This window comes from Eucyclogobius newberryi, unplaced genomic scaffold (assembly GCF_026437365.1).
Source record: "Eucyclogobius newberryi isolate DKJ021-1_F unplaced genomic scaffold, fEucNew1.0.hap1 SCAF_12, whole genome shotgun sequence".
Taxonomy (NCBI): domain Eukaryota; kingdom Metazoa; phylum Chordata; class Actinopteri; order Gobiiformes; family Gobiidae; genus Eucyclogobius; species Eucyclogobius newberryi.
In genome coordinates this window covers 20229637-20253055 of record NW_027315746.1, presented here as the reverse complement: position 1 = coordinate 20253055, position 23419 = coordinate 20229637, and the positions used below count along the sequence as shown (strand labels likewise).

Sequence of the window (23419 nt, the reverse complement as noted above, 5' to 3'; positions counted from 1 at the left end):
GTTCCTCCAGCGTGTCCTGGGTCTTCCCGGGGCCTCTTCCCGGTGGGGAACAGATGCCCGAGCCACCTCAGCTGGTTCCTCTCGATGTGGAGGAGCAGCGGCTCTACTGTGAGCTCCTCCCGTGTGACTGAGCTCCTCACCCTATCTCTAAGGGAGCGCCCTGCCGCCCGGCGGAGGAAACTAATTTTGTATACATATTTATCATTTTTTTATATTTAATACATTTGCAAAGAATTATAACAACCGTATTGTTTGTTGAATTGTAAGGTAAATAATAAATTTAATCCAGTTTGGAATAAAGCTGTAAAACAAAATGTGGAAAAGTGAATACTTTCTGAATGCACAGTAAGTTATGCCTTTCCAGAGACTTCCCACTCTCTTACTGTAAGTAGTGCAGTGGTTAACTAATGAGCACATTGTTTCCTCTGTTATTACATTACGTCTAATACTTACCCTCCTTTACCAAACCAGAGAGAGTTGGAGGTCTCCCCTCGCGCCTGCAAAAAGCAAATGTTTTTTGTTAATTTTCTTCTTTATTTCAGAGAAAACTACTTTACATTTATACACTTTAATTTCAATCATTTTTATTTACTAATGACCCTGGAATGTAATGTCACTTTGGCTTTTTTATAGTTATAGTTTTTCCCTATATTCGTATTTCAGTGTATCCCAAAAGAAACTATTTAATAATACCGTAGTTAAGAAAATCATTAGGCAACGGGTTGCCCATATAATTATGCTAATATATTTATTGTGTGCTTTGTCTTTGCTTCTAATTACAGTACTTACCCTTCAACAAACTCCATTGATGCCCGAGCAAAGTGCATATGAGTGTCACAAGGGCAAAAACATAAAACTGAAAGAAAGGTGGAGTGGCAAATGAAAATGTGAACTAAAATAAATATGCATAAAAATAAATACAAAAACAGTGAAGTAAATGATTAATTTCAACATAACAAAAGTCAAAGGCAATGGATATCAAATAAACATGAATAAAATGTGTGTGTAGCACAATTAAAAACCTACATTGAACATTTTCTGTGATAAATTGTGGCTCTTTAAATACCACACTAGCGTCTTGAAGGAGAGAAATCCAAACACTATCAATTATACAATATGAAGTGCATTAGGAAAGCTTTCTAGTGTCTAGAACACTCGGCTAAATCACTATCAAAATAGAACTCGCTGTATGTGCCCGTCTATGATCATAAATATTGCACCATGCATGCATTTTTCAAAGACTTACCAGATACTTTTACTGCCTTTTGAATTACACAACTCACATTTTTGAAGCCTTAGACTCAACTTTTTTGTAACACTGCATGGGAGAATCGTAAACCAGCCCAGAAACTGTGATGATTGATGATTTACCTCACGAAGCTGGTTACAAACTTTGTTGTAAAGTCTCAACCAGTTATCTTTGGCTCTGACTGCTGGATCCACTGGCTCTTTAGGTTCTTCAACAACAGGAACGCTGGGAGGTAAGACATACAGCACATTCATATTTACAGATTTTATACTACTGTACTTTCACAACCAAGTCGAACATGCCACCTCAACAATGTCTACCATCTCAGTAAGAATTGTGTTTGCTTTCACTTGATGTAAAATGTGGTTTAAGTAAAGGCAGAGTCTTAATTTAGAATAGAAAATCAAACAATATCTGCCACACCTTAACACCTTAAAGAGCATGTGACAGGTTCTCATGTTTGGTGGGATAGTCCCTGTGGTAATTAAATATTTATCATAATTTTACATCAGTGAAGTAGCAGTTTGTGACGAATAACTTCAAAATAAAAGTTGAAAATAACAGGCAGTACTAAATTTGAAAATTGTCAGAGATTCGACCGACCTTGGACTAAATGGGACGTTTATTTTGGACTTTGTGTGCCATAATTCATTTTTTAAAATGTCTTTTCTTTCTTTCTTTTGTTCTTTCTGGTCTTGTTCTGTTCCTTGCTTTTGTTGCTTTTTCTGATGATCCACAGGGACAATTTAGTAAACACATTTTGCTGACAGTTTAAACAATAATTTAACAAAAAATAAAGTGTTATTGGGTATTAACATTTGTCAGCTTATATGGATTTCAGCCCTTGTTTATAATATTGTTGCTAGGTAACAGTTATGGAATTACCACTACTTCCATCACACCAGGAAGTACAAACCTAATCAAACTTGTCAAACTGGGAAAACAAGGCAATGGTTTTAGTTTCATCTTAAATATAATCATGTTCACTGCATTTCAGTGGAACGTGTAGTCTAACCCGTCATATGCACGTAAGTTTAAGTTCAAAGATGACAGCCTCATACACGTAAGTTTAAGTTCAAAGATGACAGCCTCATACACGTAAGTTTAAGTTTAAAGATGACAGCCTCATACACGTAAGTTTAAGTTTAAAGATGACAGCCTCATACACGTAAGTTTAAGTTCAAAGATGACAGCCTCATACACGTAAGTTTAAGTTTAAAGATGACAGCCTCATACACGTAAGTTTAAGTTTAAAGATGACAGCCTCATACACGTAAGTTTAAGTTTAAAGATGACAGCCTCATACACGTAAGTTTAAAGATGACAGCCTCATACACGTAAGTTTAAAGATGACAGCCTCATACACGTAAGTTTAAAGATGACAGCCTCATACACGTAAGTTTAAGTTTAAAGATGACAGCCTCATACACGTAAGTTTAAGTTTAAAGATGACAGCCTCATACACGTAAGTTTAAAGATGACAGCCTCATACACGTAAGTTTAAGTTTAAAGATGACAGCCTCATACACGTAAGTTTAAGTTTAAAGATGACAGCCTCATACACGTAAGTTTAAGTTCAAAGATGACAGCCTCATACACGTAAGTTTAAGTTTAAAGATGACAGCCTCATACACGTAAGTTTAAGTTTAAAGATGACAGCCTCATACACGTAAGTTTAAGTTTAAAGATGACAGCCTCATACACGTAAGTTTAAGTTCAAAGATGACAGCCTCATACACGTAAGTTTAAGTTTAAAGATGACAGCCTCATACACGTAAGTTTAAGTTTAAAGATGACAGCCTCATACACGTAAGTTTAAGTTTAAAGATGACAGCCTCATACACGTAAGTTTAAGTTTAAAGATGACAGCCTCATACACGTAAGTTTAAAGATGACAGCCTCATACACGTAAGTTTAAGTTTAAAGATGACAGCCTCATACACGTAAGTTTAAAGATGACAGCCTCATACACGTAAGTTTAAAGATGACAGCCTCATACACGTAAGTTTAAGTTTAAAGATGACAGCCTCATACACGTAAGTTTAAGTTTAAAGATGACAGCCTCATACACGTAAGTTTAAGTTTAAAGATGACAGCCTCATACACGTAAGTTTAAAGATGACAGCCTCATACACGTAAGTTTAAGTTTAAAGATGACAGCCTCATACACGTAAGTTTAAAGATGACAGCCTCATACACGTAAGTTTAAGTTTAAAGATGACAGCCTCATACACGTAAGTTTAAGTTTAAAGATGACAGCCTCATACACGTAAGTTTAAGTTTAAAGATGACAGCCTCATACACGTAAGTTTAAGTTTAAAGATGACAGCCTCATACACGTAAGTTTAAGTTTAAAGATGACAGCCTCATACACGTAAGTTTAAGTTTAAAGATGACAGCCTCATACTTCTCCGTAGGTATCTCCTTCTCCTCCTCCTCCTCCACGGGTGTTAGAGGCCGGCTGTCTTCCCTCTGCTCCTCTCTCTCCTCTACGGGAGAGGCTTCTTCTGTCAGTGCAGGTGACGTTCTAACTTCCTCCTCCGTCCTCATGGCCTCCTCTTCTTTCCAGGCCTCTTGCTCCAGCTGCAGGGCCTCCTCCTCCTCTGTGAGCGTGGCTTCTACGTGTTCTGTGCTGGACTGTGGTTGCTGACCGTTGTGCATTGTTTGGTCTTGACCCAGAGCCGCAGAAGGTGCTTGTGAGGTCCCTAAGGTGGCTGGGTGGGACAGCGGGACATTGCTGGCGGCACTGGGCTTTTGCTGGGTCATATTTGATGCGGGAGGCGGTGGTTGGGTAGGTTGAGCTGTCGGGACTGAAGACAAGAAAGAGGAGGCCAAACCAGTTACTGCAGAAGTAAATGGTTTGGCCATGGAGAAGAAGGAGGTGGCAGAAGGTGCTGGCTGTGGCTGCGCTTGTGGCTGTTTGGGAGCTTGTTGTGTAGCTGCCTGATTTGCCAGTGCTGCCGGGGGCATGTTAGGAGGAGGTGCCTGGTTAGATGTTTGGTTGGGTTGCTGTGTAGGTGGCTGTTGTTGGTTGATCGAAGACTGCTTCTCCAGTGGTGGTCTAGTGCTGGGTACGTCCAGCGAGGGTGGGGCCATTGACGTGGGCGTGGGGGTGAACGGAGGCTCCATGTCCTCACTGAGCGTGCCATCTAAATTATACAACTCCTCATCGTCGTACATTATCTCGTCATCTTCGTACACGCCCTCCTCGTATACCTCCCCTTCTTCTTCTTCGTATAGAGCAGTGTCCTCGCCGCCATCTTTGCTGTAGCCCCCCTCGTCACTGTACGCGCCCTGTGTCTCATCCCAGTCCGGGGAGCCTTTGCTGTAGCTGACGGAGGAGTGGCATGAGTGATAAGAGTCGTTTTCATCGTAGGGGTCTCTCTCAACGTACTCGCCGCCATAGTCCTCCTCACTCAGCTGACTGCTGCAGCGGCTGAGCTCTGCAGAGGAGGCATAGCTCCCCGTTGGACTGCAGACAAAAATAAGACAATTAATGAAGAAAAAAAACTATGGATATTCATTGTTTAATCTATTCAGGGTCTTCAGGGCAGAGTTGGGAACTATGAAAATTAGGAATGAAAACAAAGTTCTAATAGTTGATTTGTTAGACAACTATTAAATTATTCAGTACAAGATACATTTAAATTTGAATTAACCAATTAATTCAACAAATCAAGCCATTTATACTTCAAATGTGGTAGAAATGTGCACGCAGATTCCATCAATGTAACACCAGCCTTGAGAATTCTTCTGTTAATTATCATGTTCTTTGCTGAAAACATTCTAGTAAATTGGGAAAATTACTTAAGAAGAAGCTACAACAGCCTCTCAAGGGATTTATATGCTCTTTGATGAATGGCTTCATTAAACAGAGACAACATCGTGTACAAGGGGCATAAGCTGGGGATGGTGTTTGGTTCAAAAGGCAGATAAAAAACATACAAAGACAAAGTGAAGTATTGAGAGCTGGAGAAGGAGGAGATGGTGACAAATTGTCAGAGGAGTGAGGAGGTCCAATACGCTCACACAAGCAGTTAATATTATGTATGAGTATAAACCATAAAGCCTGAAGTTGTAAAATGCATGATTTTAACAACCTGTTGTTTGAATAGTTCCAATGCGTTTCAATAAAAAATGCAGACGCCTACCTGACCGTCCTCTGGTGGTTGTAGTCATGGTCGTGGCTATTACCAGAACGCGGATATGAGTAACTTCTGGAGCTGCCGTTCTGGTTGTTGATGGGATACTGGTGGACAGAGGCGTTGGGCTGTGATGTGCTATAATAAGGGGGTGGGATGCTATTACTGGTTTCACTTCGATAGTCGCTGTCTCGGTCGTCCACTGCGCTGTCTTGGTCCTCATCTACAGAGGCATAAATAGATTTTTTATAAATCAGAACAAAATGATGAAAAACAGCAATTATATAAAGGAATAAGGCAATAAGCTGAAGTGATCATCTTGCTTGAATGTGTGTCACATGATGCAAGGATAAGAGGCACTTATCAGCAGTGAACTAATCTTTTAGTACAGTAATAATAATGGGTAATATAGATGAGCTGGCAGCCTGCCATAGCCCAGCTCTTCAAGTGAACACAATAGGTCACACAGAGTGCATCTATATATGAAACATGTGATGACAATCATCCATGCTCCTTTTCTCCTTCAACATAAGTGACCATAAATCCACTCCTACTCACACAAGAAACGTTTTCCCTTTCATCTGTCCTATACATCACATATGAACATCCCAGAGGATCAGATAATCTTATTCCTGGTGCCCATCAGCTCAGGCTCTGTGATAAGAGGACAGTCCATGCCTTCGTCTCCATCTGTGTGGGTGTGGAAACACTAATTAAATGAACTGGACTGTTTCTCACTTGAAGCATGTCCCCACAATCCACATCCTTCTTTCTACTGCGCTCTCAGCTCTTCAGCTCGACATCTTTCATGTATTCAGTGTGGCTAATACACTAACACCATCTTCTAATCACTGCAAGAGACATGTCAACACAGGGAGTCACTATCAAGATGTGCACTTACTTTGTTGGTCTCCCCATAGACTCCAGTTACCTGCAACAAATAACATCACACAACGGTCAGGATTCACCAAAACATCTTATGGCTTTTATTTTTGAATCTTTAAGAAGGTTTTCTAAACAAGTGACTGTCTGAGCGAGCACACCAGGCCTCTCGTTGCGCTCCCTAGACAGCTTGCTCAGCAGGACAGGCAGACAAGACCCATTGTTTAGAAACTAAACAATGGATATGTGATATACTATATCGATTTTTCTCAGTGCAGAGGTGCAGTGTCTTTACACACAATCATTTTACAGACATTGCCTTAAACATAATTTAATAGTTAAGTAAAAAGTGAATCGAACAGTTACTTACAGCACTGGCTTCCTGGCATCCGTAAGGGCCGCTCCTGTTCTTCCTGGTACGAGTACTGCAGTCAGTGACATACCACATGATAACCACAATGTACCAGAGCAGGGCCAGTTTAAGACTGTCCCTCTCATTAATCATATTCTTTAAATGTACAGAAACACAGTGACATCTTACATCTTGGTCCCTCATGGCATTAATTTGCTCCAGTTTTTTGGCCCAGTAGCGTGCTTCATCCTCAGGGATATCTAAAAATGACAAACCAACAGTAAAAAACAGCTCGCACGCAAAAACCTTGAGCTTAAAATACTTTACAGAGCGCCATTTAATCACAAAGATGCAAACCTTGAAAGCCTATTTTAGCAACCTGAATATCTCTTAGAGGAACATTGTGACATTGAAAATTGGTGTTTACACAAGGAGCACTCAAGCAAGACCGCTATAAATAGGCCAGTCGACAAGTGAAGAGTCAGGTGTGCCACATCGACTCCAGGAAAGAAACAGTGGAAAAATGAGTCTGAATCAATACTTTGGAGGGAAAGATGAGGAGAGAAGTACAAACACCACTCTCACAGATACACGGGGCAATCATTTAGAATATAGCGAAAATACAGATCCAGAAATTAAGTAAATATTATTATTACTGTGTAGAAGTCATCAATTTGTCCTCAAGCCTTTTTGATTTCCATACTGCGCTCTGCATTGGCGCAACTTGATTTTGAATTGACTATACGTCGATTGTGTAGAAGTGATGGATTAGTGTTGTTACCCAGAGGCAGTTCGAAGCGCGTGTCCAGCAGCACCAGATGGAGAGTAGGGTCTTTGGTGCCGCAGATCTCGTTGTCGGCCATAATGACCTGAGAGTCTAGCGTGAGCCACTCCCCGGGACCCTCCTGTCGACATGAAAACCGAAACAGTACATAAAACATCTGTACTGTAGAATTTGTGTTTATTTCTTGTGTACCTCGTTCGACTGTCGGATGCTGTGCAGCGGTACCCACACTGTCCCGACCATTGTGTCCCAGATCATCCCTTTGTTCCATACCTCAACTGTCAGGCCCAGGTCCAGCCGATTAATTTCACTGCACACAGAAGAGGAATCAGGACCAAACTGAACAGAATTAAGAGTGAAAAGCTTAAACACTTGAATCAAACATCAGTAAGTTTGACCAAATGTTAAAATGCTTATTTCAGTTTAGTCCAAAATTCAGTCTAAAAATACGGTTATAGCTGCAGCTTGATGGTAAAAAAAAAATATATATATATATATATATATATATATATATATATATATATATATATATATATTTTTTGTTAAATCCCAAATGTTTAAACTTTAAGGTTTTAAACTAGTGCATATCGAGCACAGAGTATTAACAAGAGAATACAAAGTAGGAGTGAAAGAGCTATGAATAAGAGTGTGACGAAGGCATTGGAGGAGGTGATTGCATCGCAAGCCTCGGAGGGGAGAGTGGGAACTTAATTAAGAAATGGAGGACTGGATTTCCCTCCTCAGTGATGGTGACTCCTCCTTTAAAAGTACTTGTTTGAGTCACTGCTTCATCCGGGAGGATTTCGAGGGAGGGGAGTGAGCTCTGCAGCCTAAAAACCTTACATAACAGTGGGCTGACTGATGCAAGCCCAGAACGGTGCTCAACGCCCACAAACATGATACAACTGCACTGGCTCTGCATCCCACAGGCTCATGATACTCAACCAACATGATTATTACCCTCAGTGCCAGCCCAAACAGTGTGCTTATATAATAGTAGAGAGGCTGCAAATTACTATTACAACATTAACAAAAGCTCTAAAGTGTTGGTATAAAAGGCAACGTAATGTAAAGAAGCCGACATGATGAAGATAAACATGTTTAAGGAGAGCGAGAGAGGCCGCAGAGGAAGAGAGAGGAGGAGGATGTTGCTGAAGAAGCTTAGAGAAACAGAGCAGGGAACATGCACGGTTTAGAAAGAAGAACATGGTTTTGGTAAGTTTAAGAACAGCACTCACAACATGAAGTCCTGCTCCCAGCTGGGCAGATTGCCCCTGACAGCGATGGTTGTGCTCTTCACATTTTGTACCTTCAGAGTCACATATGTGTTGAACTTTTCTGTAAGGGAGACATTTGGTTAGGTTTTTGTTAGTTAGTGGTTTCAGGATTCAAAACAGGGAATGTACATCTTTTAACGACTATGCAGATTCAATTATTCCTATTAAAAGTTTTGATACACTGTAAAATTCCCAAAAATATTGTAATTTCATATTTTTTAACCTAAACAGATAGATACTATATTCAGGTCTTCTTACTTACATTTCGCAAATCTCTTTGTTTTTCGTTTTGTCTTCTACATTTTTTTATGTAATATTTTCTTCGTTCTTTGTCAGGAGTGAGGAAAGAGGGAGCAAATGTGTCTGTACATCTATGTATAGTGTCTCTGTTCTTTGTGTTATGTGTATTGGAAACCCTTTTTTTTTATTTAGATTATTTGGGTTAGGTGTTATTTCATTTATGTGTCGCTTGCCTCCAGACAATGCCAAACTATGTTTATATGTGTTGGATGGAGATTTTGTTATAGGTTTTAGTGCTTTCTATAAAGAAACTTGTAAATTATTTGGTTTGATTGATCGTTGACTGTTGTAAAATAATAATGACTTACATAAAAATAAGAACAAAAAGAGAGCCCTGCAGTGTCTGTGTATGTTTTGCCTCCTGATTCTCATGTCTTACCTTGGGGTCCATCCAGCTTGGCTTTCTTCACTGTGGAAACACACACAGAGGGACACAGTCACACACAGGAGCACCATCTGGTCTGTTTCCTACACCTGCAGCCTCTTTTCACACAGCCACCACACGAATAAAACATTTTTTTTCATATACTGCAGTGCACATATGAAGCAGTCCCCTCTAATATTTAAGAAACAATTTGAGTTTCAGGCTCGATCCTAATCTTTGAGAGATTGAGGTTTCAGGATGCAGTTAAATCCCAGGCTTCCCCACTGCAGCACCTTTTACCAGCTTTGACGTAATGTCCACATGCATATTTAATGTGGTTCTATGCACTGCTCTGAAGGTCCTTACAGCTACAGACTTACACTGTAATACAGAGAAGTCTTTTCTTACAACACAGGTTTTCAAAGTCTTTCCCAAAGGACAGACAAACTGGTATCCATGGCAACGGGAATAAAGTGAAGAGTGGTTGCAAAATGGCCTGATTCAGCATGAGCTTTGTTTCGAGCCATTCTCTTTTATGCATCAAACTCAGACTATACATGAATGCCCTCATATGACATCATGGCACAAAATAGCTCTTTAGTAGAAACAAATATAATTTAATTTATTTATTTGTTTATTAACCTTTATTTTACCAGGTAAACTCCCATTGAGATTGAAATCTCTTTTTCAAGAGGTGACCTGGGACAAAGTGAAGAAAGTAGCAGTACACAAATCCTAAAAACATCTACACATTTCACCAGACGAAACAATGGCTTCTAACAAACACGTACACACTGAACTGCCATGAATGCAGCAATGTGAATTGTACATTAAATATTGTATGGATGTGACAGATGGTGTTTTGGAGTGGCACTGGTTTTAATAAATTAATGACTGCATGAGTGAGTGTATTAATATACTTGTGTATACTGTACAATGATTGTATTTTATTGGCATAAATTCCACTTTGACATCAACTTGTCCAGGGACTACAGGTCGAAATGTGCAGCTTTGCTTATGACCTGGCACAAGCATCTTTCCTGTAGGTCAATGTTTTATGTGCACTGTCCCTGATGGATAAACTAATAATCTAATCTAATCCAAACTAAACTAAACTAAACTAAAGAGTATCTAATAATTAAATAGAAAAGACAAAAGACATTATACTCCATAAAAATAATAATGTACTTTGACTAATACTCTTATTCCAATACATGTTTCATCTAAACTTTAAACTATTTCCATTTGCCACCAGAATTAACTTGCTACGTTAATTTTTGTGTGATGGTAAAAGACAAAGTCTTAAATCTAGGTTACAACATGAAATATGTATATCTGAAAATGCCCCGCCTTTAGGAACAGCTTGAGCTGTACAGCCGAGCTTTTCTGCAGTGATCCAGTTGATTTATCGCCAAGCCTGGTAGAATATAGGTTATAGAGGACTGCTTCTATTTTCAGACACTGAAGAGGATTCATAAAATTGCAGTGGTGTTAAAATGCTAGACTATCTACTATGGCCTAAAATGCACTGGAATCTGCTTGTTCCTTTTAGCTCTATAGGCCCTGTATGCACCAAAAATAGAACAGCACATATATTGGCATGTGGAGGGGATCAATAAAAGGGAATTGGCTTTTTGACAGCAAAAAGCTGAGGTTTAATAATCACACAAGGCCATAAATCTTGGTGACAGTGTGAGTTATGTTGGGTAATGTCCACGAGGCAGCGCAAGCATCATTTAGTCTCAACTACATGTATTCACAACACAGACATGTTGACCCTCTTCTCAAATACATGCCCTGTTCATACCTCCTATAACTCATGTAATAAACCTGTTAAGAGCGTGACACGGCGAATGAATTGTTCAGGATATAGGTCATCAGTGGCACCTGGCAGTCTAAAATGAGGGCAAAGCCATAACTAAAGAAACACTGGTGAAATGAATGAATGGCGAATCAAGTCCTGCTTTAATCAGAGAAAGAATACGGCAAGGCCCTTACAGTAAATCTTCGGCCTCCTCCTCACCATACTTCATTCAGGAAGTACCTCTGACACAGCACAGCGTGACTCATGGGAGCTAAGGAGACTGCCAAAAACTCGACGAGATTCAAGACAAGAAGCCTGCTCGCTGAACTGTCCGAAAATGTAAAAGCTGAGTTCAGCCACCTCTCAACAAATAGGGAGGGCTTTTTGAACAAACAATATCCTCATCCTTTGTTGCTGACATTACATCTTTCTGTTGTCACCATCTCCACAAAGCAGCAGGTCATCAGCTATTTTGTTGGGCCATATGTTGGGTAAATACAAATTGTATGTGTTTAGAACTGAACTAGAAAGTGATGTAGAGAATCCTTGTAGGTGACACAACAACACATTTCGCAATTAAATGATGATTATTGCACAGTGTCTAAGACTCTGGTGGCTTAGACATCTTTATTTATATTTCATTTAATACATTTAAAGAAAAAGCAGGTAGTAGGCCCAGTTACAAGTCAAGGCTATGGAGAGGCAAGCCTGTTCACAGAAGGATGCATCATTTCAAAATTATTATTCAGTAATACAAAAGAATGATTAAAAAAGGGAAACATGTATTTAAAAGATTAGGATACTGCTATTAAGGGCAACAGTGACTGCAGTTGCCATCTGCCTATCACATTCATTCACTGGTCAACAATAAACCATAGACTACTACAAGAAGGTTTAACTTTTAAGGATATGACACTTTAGGTGGAGCAATAACGCCCAGTTAACCATATAATAGTGGGCACTCCTATGTTTAGCTTGAGTGTAACTTCAAAAGAAATCAGTTTTTTTACAGAATGGCCTTGACTATAAAGATGAAATGCCAGCACCACAAGGAAATTAGCTTGTACAAAGGAATACTGATATGCATCTAGTCGACATTTCACTGCCGAATTCAGCGCCCAAATAAAAGCAGGACTTGACGAGTAAATATCCACAAGACAAAATAAAGTGCATTCTGTGACACAAATGTGCTGACTGACTGCAGATAAAGAAATGAATTCTGAATAGACTCGAAATAGCTCATGGCCAGGTAGGATGAATGATGTAACCGGAACAAGAGAGAGAGAGCGAGAGAGAGCTCTTTGCTAAGTGAGTCTGGCAGTCCACGACATTGACGACTGCAGAGTGGGTTTATGAATGAATGAGGCTGGAGTCTGACGGGCACCAGGAGATGACTCGTCAGTGGGCGGACCTGGCATTCACAAAGGCACCGGAGTATCCAAGGTGCCACTTCATCCTCCCATACTTTCAAACATATATTATCTTTACTAGGCTTTGCACATTTTTCAAGTAAAGTGCCCGCTTAAAAGTGTGCGTGTACCCTTTTTAAAATATTGGATTGATTTTACGTGGGTAATATTTCAATTCAAACGATTTGCTTTGGATCAAAATGAAATATTTGAATGGATGATGACATGGGCAGCGCTATTTCGTTAAAGTCATTTCAAAAGCTACATTGTGCTAGTTCCAGGCTTGAGTAATGGAGGGGGCTGTGGTATGAAAAAAGTTGCAATATATCTGTATTAGTTAGACAATCATCCCCATAAAAGAGGAGAATATGGTGGCCCCACATAATCGAATGTTTGCCCCATCTAGAAACATGCTGACCAAAAACAAAAACATAAAGCTATATATAAAACTATATTTCATCTGGCAATACAGGACATTTAAGAGCCAAATAATTGTATCAAATCAAATCATTCAAGTATATGTACCATCATAGTCTGAGTAAAAACCCGTCAGGATGTAATCAATGTTATTCCAGTCGCCTATGTCGCTGTCCTGTCTTGACATGGTTTCAATAAATGAACAACCACAATGGAGCCTCATTTGTAGCCCCGAGGAGCACCAGCCTCTGCCTCACCAACACCATCACCATCAGCACCATCAGCAGCAGCAGCATCAGGTGATTTTTGGGGAGTGGGGTTGAGGCAGGGGCGGTGACGCATCGTTTAGGGGGGCGAGAGTACACGAGTATTCCCTCACGCCTCCAGTGGAGACAGACAGACAGGCAAAGGCGGTGAGACAGGGGCTTTTCCTTGTCCAACTCCTCCTTCTGGGTGCCCACGCATGAATGAACGCAAGATGACACACTCACGGTGGAGAAATTACGCATCTACTCGTCCCATACCTTAATACCCCGCTGTGTCAAGGCACTGATCAACCTGGATTATAACGGGAAACTATCATACAAGGTCAAACATTCAATCACGCACGATGTCATCAGTTTCCAGACCCATGGACATGATCAAGTGCTCTTTTAGACGCTGACTGCCATTGGGGTTTGTCTGGGTTTCTGTCATCCAGCAGAACGAGCTCACAAATGGTGTTGCAAGTGTAATACTACTATGTCCAGCAGGCAGTGAGCGGCGTTGTTCAATCAAATGGGCGCTAAATGGCTCATGTGATAAATAAAATACTACCAACATGTCCCCCTGTACTTTCACGAAGCCCGTTACTTGTCATCCATGTTACTTGCCATCCATGTTACTTGTCATCCATACACAAAATGTTACGACTTGGGTTTCCGCTCTGATTTAATGACTATTCAGCAGAAAACCCGAGCTGCCCAGGCGCGTTTCCTTCCAGGCGAACAGCTGTCATCCCACTGCAGCACTGACAACCGGGACACGTTCAACATAAAAGGTGCAATCTTACCTCCCACACAGAGCAGGGACATCTCTGTTTGGCGGTGTGGACGTCCCCGGCTGTCCTCTGCTGCTCCGAGATTTGTTTGCTCAGTCTGTGCGTCTCTTGGCTACGGCTGAAAACTGAAGAAGGAGGGAGGGGGAAAAGGCGCCGCTTCAAGGCAAAGCGAAGTGCCCCATGTCCAGCGCGGGGTTCTGTGCCTGCGTGTTGTTTCCCGGTGGGACTGTTGCTCTTTTGACAGGAAGAGACGCACCTCGCCCCCCTCTGCTCGCCCTCCTCTGCATTGCCTCAGCTCGCTCTGCGCTCCGCCGCCGCTCCACCTGCGCCGCGCACAGCCATCTTGTTTGAGCAGCAGCAGCAGCAGCAGCAGCAGCACCCAGCAGCACCACGAGCCGAGGACAGCTCCCCGGTGCCCCGCCGCCCTGACGTCACTGAGGAGGAGCGGGAGCGGGGGGGCTCGTGTTGAGCCCAGTTAATGCTCGATCTCAATGAAATATGGAAGATGAATTGAATGCATTGCCCACTCGTGCGCTGAAATTGAAGAAAGGTTTATTTAAAATGGTATGCAATAATAGGCTTATAAAATGTGACTTCAATAAGATAAACGAATAGGCTTAAAGGTTATGGTGTTAATGTGTACGTTTATAACAGCTTCTCTTTACTTTTTAGGCCATGGTGAAACATTGAGGACGATTATTTACCAGCTGTGATGACAGACGACTTTATCCTCTCGTTCAAGTCAACACATTTTATAATGTAGCGCTCGACTAAGCGCAGCTGTAATAACAGTAACAGACAGTAGAGGGCGGAACACGCGTGTATTGGTGGTTATAGCATTGTAAACCAGCAGCAGAGGAAGTGTGTTGTTTACGCCTACGTTAGGTTCAAGATGGCGGCTGGAGACAACAGTGGCAGGCCGCCCTGTCTTAACTTCTCGGGACCAGGTCCTTTGGGTAACAGTCAGCCGAGCAACAGCGTCTTCTCCATGCCTGCGTCCAATGGCGGAGCTGTGGGCTCTGCCGGTGGAGCTCAGGGCGTGGCGAGACGACCCAACCCGCAGCTGGGGCCTGGCGGAGCGGACAGCAGCGGTGTGTCGAGCGGGGCCCCGCCGCCTGCGCACAACTCCCTGCAGCAGTCTGCTGCGGCAGGAGCTGCGGCAGCGGGAGCCATGGCCGCCCCGGCCTCCAACATGACCAACGCAGCCTCGAATGCCACTCCGACCACGGCTCCCACCGCCACGATGGCAGCCGCCTCTGTGCTGGTTTACCGGGAGCCCGTGTACAACTGGCAAGCGACAAAAAGCACAGTCAAAGAGCGGTTTGCGTTTCTCTTCAACAACGAAGTGCTTAGTGATGTGCACTTTCTAGTCGGAAAAGGCATGGGAGTCCAGAGAATACCCGCGCATAGGTCAGTACATGACATAAATTTATTACACACGTATTCATTTGTGAGGCTCGATCGTAACGTGTGCCATGCGTGTCAGGTTTGTGTTGGCCGTGGGCAGTGCCGTGTTTGACGCGATGTTTAACGGAGGAATGGCCACCACCTCCACGGAGATCGAGCTTCCAGACGTGGAGCCAGCCGCCTTCCTCGCCCTGCTCAAGTAATACTCAGTCACAGACTGACATAAACTGTGGACGTGGTGTTGATGGTTCAAGTAGGAAAAAACGAGATTTGGATTTGTAATCTATAAGTAATCTTTTATATAGCCCAGTGCATGCATTTTTCAGGTGTTGTCAGTGAGATTAATTTGGATGAATAAAATTAAATATGTTTATTTTTTAAGGTTCTTGTACTCAGATGAAGTGCAGATTGGACCCGAAACAGTAATGACCACATTATACACAGCTAAAAAGTATGCAGTGCCAGCCCTGGAGGCTCACTGTGTGGAGTTTCTCAAGAAGAACCTGAGAGCAGACAATGCTTTCATGCTACTAACACAGGTCAGAACCACAAAAGAATTCAAATGTTTTGTGTAACCCTAAAGCAGAAGTGTTAATAATTATTTTTTCAGGCACGATTGTTTGATGAACCTCAACTTGCTAGTCTCTGTCTTGAAAACATAGATAAGAACACAGGAGATGCTCTTGCTGCTGAAGGCTTCACAGACATAGACCTTGGTAATACAAAATAATACCTTGGTTATTTAAAGTGATCTTTTATCCATATGAGCCTCATCTGAAACTCTTTACTGTAGATACGCTGGTAGCAGTGCTGGAGAGGGACACTCTTGGAGTTCGAGAGGTGCGTTTGTTCAGTGCTGCAGTGCGCTGGGCAGAGGCCGAAGCCCACAGACAGCAGCTACAACCCACCCCAGAAAACAAACGCAAAGTCCTGGGCAAGGCTCTGTCACTAATCCGATTTCCTCTCATGACCATTGAAGAGTTTGCTGCAGGTAATCAATAGGTCAAGATATCCTCACTTCTGCATGTCAAAATCATTTAAGTTTTGATTAAAGAGACGTCAGGGAGCCTGTCATGGACCTGTAGGTATACTTAAAGTGGAGGTCTTTGGAGATGACTGGTTAATTGTTGTATTTCAAAATAAAGATTGTAGTTTGCCTAAGCTGGAAAATTTAGCTGACAAAAAAACTTTAGGCAGTGTGAAATTAAAAAGGCTTTATTCAATTATGGCTTGTTGAATTAAAAAAAAAAAGCACATATAAGTTTCAGCTCTGTAAAGCCTTCATGGTGCCTAAAGACGCAAGAGTGGGTTCAGCAAATGTAGGTGCACAAAGTCCCGCCTCTCATATTGGGCGGGACCTTGTGTTCCGACATGTGTAAATACTTATTTACAAAAATATAAATAAGAAAAATAACTGATTTAAAGTTCTGACTCAAACAAGTTTTACAGAGGGAGCCATGTCAGTTTGTAACAGCAAAGGCAACATGTAAATTATACTGACTTTTCACCATTTTTGTGAAATTCTACATTCTTTGGTAGGGTCAACTTTTTCGTTTTTGATTATGCCCTTGTGAAATGCATTGGTGCATTTTTCGTCTTCGGCAGACTATGATCTTTAATGTCACGGAAGTTTGAATTATGTTGATTTTTATTTTTGAATGAAGGTCCTGCCCAGTCCAGTATTCTGACTGACAGAGAAGTTGTCAGCCTCTTCTTACACTTCACTGTCAATCCAAAGCCAAGAGTAGAATTCATTGACCGTCCTCGCTGCTGCCTCCGCGGGAAGGAGTGCAGCATTACACGGTTTGCACAGGTGGAAAGTCGTTGGGGATATAGTGGGACCAGTGACCGTATACGGTGAGAGCAGACTCAAATGCTATACTTTTCGAAACCTTTATACGCATATACATTTCAGTTAATATGTTTCATGTATGTGTCTTGCTAGGTTTTCTGTAAATCGTAGAATATTTGTAGTTGGGTTTGGTCTTTATGGGTCAATACATGGGCCAACAGACTACCAAGTCAACATTCAGGTTTGTTTTTATTTGTGGTTAACAAACAGAAGTACAAACTAAATGCCTTTAGTTTGACATTCCTTATCTTAACCCCTTCATGGTGTTAACTGTGCTTGATTCTTTCAGATTATACACACAGACAGTAACACAGTGCTGGGACAGAATGATACAGGGTTCAGCTGCGACGGATCTGCCAACACCTTCAGGGTCATGTTTAAAGAACCGGTGGAGATACTGCCCAATGTTAACTACACTGCCTGTGCTACACTTAAGGTTTGTAGTAGCTCCTCTAATATCCTTGTTGGCAATTAGATCTATTACAATATTGTTCTTTTGCAGGGTCCAGACTCGCACTACGGCACTAAGGGAATGCGTAAAGTTACCCATGAGTCATCAACTACCGGCACAAAGACCTGTTTCACCTTCTGCTACGCGGCGGGGAACAACAACGGCACTTCGGTAGAAGACGGACAGATCCCAGAGGTCATCTTTTACACATAGTCACCCCCAAAGTGCTTACATCTTCCATCAAGTCTGACATGTTAACACCAGCACGGGGTCCTGCTGAAGCTGCCGTCCTGGAAGCAAATCTGTCACACGCTATCCTCCATCCAATGAATTGCTTTTGGCTTTACGTGAAGAGTCAGTACATGAGCATAATTTGTCACATGAGATGATGTATGTCTCCTTTGCAGTCATTTCCTTTAAACCTTTGTGTCATAAACACTGTACCAGACTCCACAAAGGAAGCAGGAAGTGATGGAAGAACTTTGATGAACCGCAGCATCTCACTGCTGTGAATACTCAATGCAAATTCTTCTAATTATCTCTCTCCAGCCATTCACAGAATTAGAGAAAACTTTTTGAGAAAAGTGACCACCTCATCATTACCAGTATATGCAAACCTGCATTTGACAGCACTTGATTACACTCGAACTGTAACTTGTTACAACTCTGACCTCATGGGCTTTTGGGCATAGTTGCAAAGCTGTATTATATTTAAACCAACATAAATAGGATACATCATGTTCAATATGTTATAGCCTGTGACCTTGCTTGGTAGTTGTCTTAACTCAAGATGATGCACTTCTTGGCCTTGCATATGTTATTTCATTGTTTCTCTGGACGCACACTGTTTCTTTGCTTTACTCTTAAAGTGTGTTTAAGAGGGCATTCCCTCTTGCTTTGGAAAGGGTTGTATATTATGTCATTTAATAACATGTATCTTAAAAATACTATTAATTAAAGAGTGGGAAAAATGTTGTTTTATCCCTCTATGTAACTCACCCACAACACATCCATCTTCACAGCAAAACTTTTTTGATGTATTTATTTGTTACATACACAAAACAAATGTGCAGTTAAGTTATAATAATGTGTACTTCCAATTGTAATTGAATGACTTTTGTAAATTTAATAATGAGAAATATTGCAACTAAGTCACTGTACAGGCCAATTTGGCCAATGATTCGGAGAGAATGAATAAGGAAAGTAATACAACAGTTCTACTCAAATTCTCCAAAACCGTGGCCCGAGGCACTTGGTGTACTGTAGCCATGAAATGGAACGTGTAGCTCCAACTACTCTGAAGCAGAATCGAACAAGTCAAAGATTCTGTGCGATGTATTGCTAAGCTTGTGCAAAAAAATGTAAGTGGCCATGAGAAAGGGTTTAGAGATTGATTTGGCATTTTATCTGGGAACATTGCTTATAATTTGTCCAAGTAATTGTCAAGAGCAGGAATGCCCTCTTTGAGACCTTTACGCTTCCTGATTTCACTAACAACCTGTGAGGGTCTGGTGGCAGGATCGCTCGGGTCTCCCTGGAGGATCTGCCAGTGGTCAAACACGCACTGAGGGAAGGCCTGTCCACCGGTGTTACTGCGCAAGTCTGCAGTGAAGCCTACAGAAAACAGATGCAATAATTGTAAGTTTTTTTAAATAAAACAACAAATACTAAATTTGTTCCAGCCATCAACTATTTCTTACCAAAGGATTCATTGACAGGCAAGAAAGCTTTAACCACAAATATGGGGGTGCCCATCACTTGGGATTCTTCAAATACATGACCTCGTTTCCTGTTCAAAACACCATAAATGCCGCCTACCACTTGCTCTGGACACTACAAGAAGTAGTAAAAGAAAGTGTTAGATCTACTCTAAAAATAGAAATAAATGTTAGTAACTCACCTGTATCTCCACCAGGTAGACTGGCTCCATGATTCTAGGCTGTGCAGTGAGCTGACAGGCATACAAAACCCTGCGAGCAGTGGGAATGATCTGTCCACCTCCACGATGGATCGCATCTGCATGTAGTGTCACATCATGAATGTCAAAACGAACGGCTCGCATATTCTCTTCACACAGAACTCCCTTGGGAAAGAAGAAAAGGATTACAGCATACTAATCAAGTGGTTCATTGCTGTTGTTATGTGCCAGTAATGGCTACCTCTTTTGACGCCCACTGAAAACCGGCCACCACACTGTCCTTTATTTCATTGAGGTACTGAACACCCTTTGTCACGTCTACAAGCAGGTTGGGACCACTTCCATCTGGACCAAAGCACCAAATCTTTCTGGCCTCTGTTGCATCCCACTCGTACCTCTCAACTAGGCAACGTGCACGAGCCTTTAGCTCCTGCCGGGCCGTGACATCACCTTTCTCAATGTCCTCAGCCAAGCCATCGGGGAAGGGGCGAGCTTTCATGAAGAGTCGGTTGTGCTTGTTGGGGGACTTTGACAGGCACATTATATCCGATCCTTCGCTTACCGTCTCTCTGTAAGATACAACTGGATCTGATTTCTGTGAAGGACAAAAAAGGAAACATGAATTCTTTTACAATTCTACATTCCATGACCACAAAGCCAACTACAGGACCAAACCTGTTTATTAACATATTCTTGTATAATTCACATAGAATATGTCACCTTTAGTGGAATGCAGGCATGATCTTCCTCCAGGTCCTTCAGGCAAATCTCCAGGTGAAGCTCTCCTGCGCCAGCAATGATGTGCTCCCCAGATTCTTCAATGATACACTGCACCATCGGGTCGGACTTGGCTAGGCGCTTCAGCCCCTCCACCAGTTTTGGCAGATCTGCAGGGTTTTTGGCCTCAACTGCCACTCTGACCACAGGACTTACACTGAACTTCATAACTCGCATGTTGTGAGCCTAAAGACAAAATAAATGGAAAAGTAATTAGTCATTGTTTTCAGTGAAGTAAAAACTAAAAATACAATTTAATGAAAAACAAACAATACCTGTTCATAGGTGGTTATTGTTCCAGTCTTGACCAGGTACTGGTCAACTCCCACAAGACCTACAATGTTTCCACATGGCACCTCCTCAATTGGCTCCGTGTAGCGACCCATCATGAGAATCGTCCTGCATTAGAGATATTATTATTATTATTTTTTTTTTAATATAACTTGTAATGTGCCTTATCTTAAACCCCAGACTTGCCTCTGGATTGCTTTAAGGTAGAGGTCCTCTTTCTTGCCTGGGCTGAAGTTCGGCCCCATGATGCGCACCTTTTGGCCTGTGGACACAATGCCAGAAAACACTCGGCCAAAGGCGTAGAAGCGTCCCTTATCGGTGGTGGGAACCATTTTAGAAATGTACATCATCAGAGGAGCCTTGGGATCACAGTTTTTGATACCTAAAGGATGGATAGAGGGATTTATGATAAAAAAAAATCAGTAATGCATGTAATAAAATTAGATATATGTTGTCCTGACCCATAGCAGCCTCATCGTCCCCTGGGCCTTCATAGAGCAGTTCACAGCGGTATTTCTGAGCCGTCACAGGAGAGGGCAAATGAATAGTGATCATCTGTAGCAGCGCTTCACCTGCTGGAAGCCAGCGCCGCATTACGGCTTTTAGGAGAGGTTTCCCATCTTTCTCCTTGTCATCAGCATCAAGTTTGACATCCAACTTCTCAATTAGTTTGGCTGTTTCCTCTGTTTTGAAATTCATGATGGCATCAAATACCTAAAACAAAAACAGGCTTTGTTAAAATATCCCTGTTGATGACAAAAACTAATGAATGAAAAATAGATTCACCTTAAAAATAGGGTCAAGCACCAGTTGGCAGAAGGTACGTGGACATTTCTGCCCATTAGGACCTGTGGCAGTTTTGCTAAATTTTCCAGTACTTGGATCAAAATATCTAGAAGTAACACAGTGTGTTTACTTGCATGCTATCATCAGGAGAATTATCAATTTTAATGTTATGTTATTATTGTAATTATTACAATAATTATTATAATAATTATTATAGATGTTGACTTACTTATCCCCCCATAATTTCTTCATCATGTCCTCCACCTTCTTGCACCTATCTGTAGAGCTCATTTGAGAAGCCCCTTTAGACGCAAACTTTGCCACATACATCTCAGCAAACTGCTTCAGAGTGAAGGCCCAGCCGTGGAGTCCAGAGCCAAACCCAACTGTTCCAATAACTGGGTCAATCTAAGAAGACAGTTTTATCTTGTTAGGAAAAAACAAAAAAAACAAAATACATTTGTTTTTGACACCCACCATGATGCTTCCCATGGGTCCTCCTTCATCCTCTCCATATGTAGAGATAATGACGTTTACATTTTCTACAATGCGCTGAAATGTAGAATACAGTTCATCTGGCTGCAACTGGAGCTCTAACAAGGCCCGGTCCATCTTGTTCATCATCAGAACCGGTTTGATACGCTCGGCTATGGCCTGACGCAGGACTGTTTCTGTCTGCACGCACACACCTGGGACAGAGAGTATGTTAGGTGTTTTAGAACAAACATCTTTGTATATATGTCAGACCTACCTGAGACACAGTCCACCACCACCAAGGCTCCATCAGTGACTCTGAGAGCTGCTGTCACCTCAGAGGAGAAGTCCACATGGCCCGGGGAATCAATCAGGTTGATTAAAAAGCCATTTCCATCTTTAGTCTGTTTGATAAAGGCCAGGTCATTGTCCCCAAGTTCATAGAACATAGAAATAGCCCTGGGAATCAAATAATGTGAGAAGGAGACAAATGCAAAATTATTTTCAGCTAGTAGTAAAACATATGTATATATATAAATATATATATATATATATATATATATATATATATATATATATATATATATATATATATATATATATATATATATATATACACACAATTTGATCTGCATCCAAACAGTGAGGTATGTTTAGTCGAGGGATGAGGGTGCATGTGAAATCCCTCCATACAGGTTCATGTGACATACGTGGACTTGATGGTGATGCAGCGCTCCTGCTCGTCTTTTCTTGTGTCTGTGAAGCGTGTCTCTCCGGCTCGGGCTGAGGCGATAATACCAGCCTTCGACACCAGAGAGTCGGTAAGAGTGGATTTACCATGATCCACGTGGGCAATCACAGACATGTTCCTGATGTTGGACTTTTTGTCCATGATCGCTCGGATCTGGTCCACGGTGAAGTTCACCTGATTGGAGGAGCATAGTGAGAGCAGGTAACATTCATTCAATACAACAGATGAGGACTAGTGTTTCATGACATGCGTCTGTGTTGTTTATGCACTCTAGTGGCTCACAAGCTCTGTAGCAAGCACAGTTATAAAAAGAAAGGCATGTTGGTAATAGAATCCAGTAGCTTGGCCCTGTGGTGTGCCCTCGCTCTATAAGGAGTTTGACTTCCCAATAGGCAATGGATCTCAAAATGAGTGAGTCACCACACACTCAATGTCGCAGAATGGCACTACTTTGCACAATTACACCTTCAAATTTCTTAGAAAACATAGAAGGCACAAAAGTAATCCCTTTAAAAAAACAGGTCCTGGAAATAACGTTTACACAAGACACCATTACTCAACCCAACGTAGGAATTAAATTAAACTTCTTGTGAAGAAGGATAAGAATTGTAATGTAAGCAGCCTTTTATAAAATTCCCAAGCGCGTTTGGGCATTTATTATTTGAGTTTAGGGCCATCCACCCAACACATGAC

General features: G+C 41.6%; 3 protein-coding genes across 3 annotated transcripts in view; 1 reads left to right on the top strand and 2 right to left on the bottom strand.

Annotated features, from left to right (window-relative positions):
• Positions 1-14409, bottom strand: part of LOC140356404 (protein unc-13 homolog A-like) — a 28999-nt gene extending 14590 nt beyond the window's left edge. Inside the window, exons 1-12 of the mRNA XM_072441303.1 lie at positions 14032-14409; positions 9366-9395; positions 8648-8747; positions 7602-7719; positions 7407-7530; positions 6815-6885; positions 6644-6698; positions 6293-6322; positions 5401-5614; positions 3657-4721; positions 1372-1474; positions 454-497 (exon numbers count right to left, since the gene is read on the bottom strand). Coding sequence (XP_072297404.1) covers positions 454-497; positions 1372-1474; positions 3657-4721; positions 5401-5614; positions 6293-6322; positions 6644-6698; positions 6815-6885; positions 7407-7530; positions 7602-7719; positions 8648-8747; positions 9366-9395; positions 14032-14053 — 1976 coding nt within the window. The 5' untranslated portion in view covers positions 14054-14409. The remainder of the gene's footprint in view (positions 1-453; positions 498-1371; positions 1475-3656; positions 4722-5400; positions 5615-6292; positions 6323-6643; positions 6699-6814; positions 6886-7406; positions 7531-7601; positions 7720-8647; positions 8748-9365; positions 9396-14031) is intronic.
• Positions 14410-14882: 473 nt separating this feature from the next.
• Positions 14883-18702, top strand: btbd2b (BTB (POZ) domain containing 2b). Its single transcript, XM_072441301.1, has 9 exons — positions 14883-15429; positions 15506-15625; positions 15809-15965; positions 16037-16142; positions 16220-16417; positions 17091-17283; positions 17372-17459; positions 17568-17714; positions 17781-18702. Exons 1-9 carry the CDS (start codon positions 14912-14914, stop codon positions 17940-17942), a joined length of 1689 nt encoding a protein of 562 aa, XP_072297402.1. The 5' UTR covers positions 14883-14911; the 3' UTR covers positions 17943-18702.
• Positions 18703-19111: 409 nt separating this feature from the next.
• LOC140356402 (elongation factor 2b) overlaps positions 19112-23419 on the bottom strand; it is a 4916-nt gene continuing 608 nt past the window's right edge. Inside the window, exons 2-14 of the mRNA XM_072441300.1 lie at positions 22686-22900; positions 22253-22434; positions 21979-22190; positions 21731-21909; positions 21502-21607; positions 21177-21429; positions 20902-21097; positions 20700-20823; positions 20368-20610; positions 19889-20242; positions 19630-19812; positions 19430-19562; positions 19112-19343 (exon numbers count right to left, since the gene is read on the bottom strand). Of these exons, the coding sequence (XP_072297401.1) occupies positions 19150-19343; positions 19430-19562; positions 19630-19812; positions 19889-20242; positions 20368-20610; positions 20700-20823; positions 20902-21097; positions 21177-21429; positions 21502-21607; positions 21731-21909; positions 21979-22190; positions 22253-22434; positions 22686-22900 (2574 nt within the window). The 3' untranslated portion in view covers positions 19112-19149. The remainder of the gene's footprint in view (positions 19344-19429; positions 19563-19629; positions 19813-19888; positions 20243-20367; positions 20611-20699; positions 20824-20901; positions 21098-21176; positions 21430-21501; positions 21608-21730; positions 21910-21978; positions 22191-22252; positions 22435-22685; positions 22901-23419) is intronic.